Source organism: Triticum aestivum, chromosome 1B (assembly GCF_018294505.1).
Source record: "Triticum aestivum cultivar Chinese Spring chromosome 1B, IWGSC CS RefSeq v2.1, whole genome shotgun sequence".
In the NCBI taxonomy this organism is placed as follows: Eukaryota; Viridiplantae; Streptophyta; class Magnoliopsida; order Poales; family Poaceae; genus Triticum; species Triticum aestivum.
In genome coordinates, this window is record NC_057795.1 from 591,641,862 (window position 1) to 591,645,233 (window position 3,372).

Here is a 3,372-nt window from a genome sequence, read left to right on the forward strand (position 1 = left end):
GATATGCTCGGAGTGCTGAGATTTGTCATTCAGAGTACTGTTTGGCCGATTACGCCTCCAAAACGACCTCAGATGTAAATCTGCATAGAGATGTATCCTGGTTGCTCATCTCACCACCCTTTCGACACCACATCAGTGAAACAATCATCTTGCAACCAACCACATACAAGTTTAAACAACGTGTCATTACCTAGATGGCAAGCTGCTATGGAGTTTACTAAACGACAATCTCTAGCGAAATCGTTCAAGTTACATATACTATAATACTAAGTAATACTGACATTTTGATCTTCGCTAGTAGTACTTTTTTTTTGCGATGAACTTCGCTAGCAGTACTACAAGTGGCTTCAACATTATTGACACCATTAGTCGCTCATTTCTTGGTTTGTTCTAGTTGTAGCCCATGGTAATGAATACATAAGAGAAAGTGAAGTATCACATCTACAATCTCACACGGTCCGACTCAAAATTCATTTTCACCACTAAAAATCACGGTGGTGAGTTGCAGCGCTTTTACTCTTCTTCTATTTTCCGGGAAAGTGGAAAAGAGTTTGCATTCCACATGGTAACTGTGGGCCGGTTCGCATGCGCGCGTTGCCATAGCCTTCATACAGTTTACCTTTAACGTCTCAGCTAACCAAAACTAGCTAATGATCAAACGTGACAAATGAACTGGTCAAGGAGACGACACAATTAAAGTGTACTATGACGCTTCCTGGAGCGTACGTAAGTATACGTCTCACCTGCTAAAAGGCTAAATTTTTGTTCACGCTACCAAGGGGTTATTTGTTGACACCCGCGTGGCCTCAAAGAAAGTGGAAATTAAAGTACGTGACGTCTTCATTAACGCATGATGAAAGCACGGAGTTGAAGAAGACGAAGCACACATGAAACGTTCTTCATTAACGTATGTGATGTCTCAACGACCGGAAAAACAGGCGTCCCCATCTGCCACTGGTACGGTGGATCATATCGTACATACAAAACTGCAGGAAAGAAAGAAACACGGAGCTGGCCACATCAATCAGCTGCTCGATCGTCTAGCTACGACGAAATAGCTAGCTCCAGCTTATTCATATGGCCGCTTCATATAGTGAACAGCTAGCTGTTTGTTACTATTTGTGTATGATATCATTACGGACGCCGCCCTTTGATAAGTTTTCGGTGCCACTGGGTGGGACGAGTACAGTCAACGAATTCAATGACGATCGGTGGCAACAACCCTGTGTCGTAACGTTCCAACGAAGCTAAGATAATCATTGTTAATTTTAAGCACATGCCATCATATATGTTGCATATATTCTCGGACAAGCTAGCTCCTCGAGTGTCCACCTATATAAGTAGATAGCTCCCTGCTCGAGGTATAGCAACATACAAGCATTCTGCACCGGTCGACAGCTTCTCAGATTTGATCTCTCTTCCTATATCCAATTAATCTTAGTCAAGCAAGCAAGCTACTAGCTGCTAGCTTCCAAGAAATAGAAATGGCGGCTGTTGCTGCAAAGCCACACGTTTTGGTGGCCTGTGCGGTGCTGCTCCTCGCTGTGGGATGCCAGGCCAGCCCTTTCTGGCCACTCGAGATCGGCTACTACCACGACAAGTGCCCCCAGGCGGAGGCCGTCGTCAAGGGCGTCATGGAGAAGGCCATCTCCCAGAACCCCGGCAATGGCGCCGCCATGATCCGCATGCTCTTTCACGACTGTTTCGTCGAGGTACTTACTGCAAGAAACGAATTTTCAAACATATATATGCAACCAATTAGCCAGCCCGGACTTGATTAATCTCATTGAGTTGATGATGATTAGGGTTGTGATGCTTCCGTCCTCCTGGACCCGACCCCGTTCAGCCCGACGCCGGAGAAACTCAGCCCGCCGAACGACCCTACCCTGCGCGGCTTCGAGCTGATTGACGCCATCAAAGACGCCCTCGAGGCGGCCTGCCCGGGCGTCGTCTCCTGTGCAGACATCGTCGCCTTCGCGGCCCGTGACGCGTCCTGCATCCTCAGCAGGGGCAAGGTAAACTTCCAGATGCCGTCCGGCCGCCGCGACGGCACCTTCTCAAACGCCTCGGAGCCGCTCAAGTTCCTGGTCCCGCCGACGTCCAACCTCAGCGACCTCGTCGCTAGCTTCGTCATCAAGGGCCTCAACACAGAGGATCTGGTTGTCCTCTCGGGCGCGCACACCATCGGGCGTTCCCACTGCTCGTCCTTCGTTTCCGACCGCCTGAACACCCCATCGGACATCAATGGTGGCCTCGCCGCGTTCCTGCGGGGGCAGTGCCCGGCCGACGCTACACCGGGCGGCAACGACCCTACGGTGATGCAGGACGTGGTGACGCCCAACAAGCTGGACAGGCAGTACTACAAGAACGTGCTGTCACACACGGTGCTCTTCACCTCTGACGCAGCGCTCATGACGTCGGCGGAGACGGCGAGAATGGTGGTGGAGAACGCCAAAATCCCCGGGTGGTGGGAGGACAAGTTCCAGAAGGCCATGGTGAAGATGGCCGGCATCGAGGTCAAGACCGGCTACCAGGGCCAGATCAGGAAGAACTGCGGCGCAATCAACCACTACTAATAAGTGCAGTACGTACGCAGTGCAGCAGCTCTGCGCACGTACGTGCATGCATGGTAAAATTTGGTGATTGTTTGCTTCAACCTGCAATCGAGTTCATGTTGTAAAATTTGGCGATTCTTTCACTGCGTGCCTTTGTTCTTTTCTTTGGTTATTCATGGTTCAATTCTAGCCAAGCTACGGAATTGTTCGTGTATATGGGGTTGTGCATGTCTAATTGCGAACCAATGTTTTCTTTGTTGAAAGAATAGAAGTGGATGCACATATAGCATGCTTTGATGAACAGAAAAAGATCTAGGATGCTTCCAAAAACCTACTCCTGAATTACCTCAGCTTGTGCATAAAACAACGAGAATGTTGCCATCAACGATGACCGGAAAAGGAACTGATTTTGTTATGATTTTCTATGTAACATCGAACCAATCTGTGGTTGGATGGTTAGGAGGACAGTGGTGCTCGCATTATTCCTGGATTTCTTGTAAGATTTTCGGCGATGCGTGTTCAGTGGGAGGAGACGTTCCCATCGACTACGAGGCACCAGTGGTGACTTTGTCAATCTTAAGATGATATGTGTCAGTTCAGTCTTTTGGAAGTGCTTATACCGGTAGGGTTTGCGTGTGTATGTTCATAGTTATGAGTGTATGCGCATATATATGACTATATGTTGGAAATATTAGCACTTGGCCATGAACCGGGGGCACGTGGGGGTCCATGGGCACCGCCTTCCGCCAATCCGGTGCTTCCTGGAGCCTTCTAGACTTGAAAGTCATTGAGATATTTTCCCCCTGATTTTTTGGTC

At 48.8% G+C, this 3,372-nt stretch overlaps 1 protein-coding gene across 1 annotated transcript; it reads left to right on the forward strand.

Moving 5' to 3' along the window:
• Positions 1-1,358: 1,358 nt before the first annotated feature.
• Positions 1,359-2,749, forward strand: LOC123096406 (peroxidase 2-like). The gene is made up of 2 exons (XM_044518147.1): positions 1,359-1,712; positions 1,806-2,749. Exons 1-2 carry the CDS (start codon positions 1,485-1,487, stop codon positions 2,574-2,576), a joined length of 999 nt encoding a protein of 332 aa, XP_044374082.1. The 5' UTR covers positions 1,359-1,484; the 3' UTR covers positions 2,577-2,749.
• Positions 2,750-3,372: the final 623 nt, after the last annotated feature.

Coding starts and splice junctions, on each gene's coding strand:
- LOC123096406 (XM_044518147.1), top strand. CDS start 1,485: ATGGCGGCTGTTGCTGCAAAGCCACACGTTTTGGTGGCCTGTGCGGTG. Junction 1,713..1,805: donor TTCACGACTGTTTCGTCGAG/GTACTTACTGCA, acceptor GATGATGATTAG/GGTTGTGATGCTTCCGTCCT.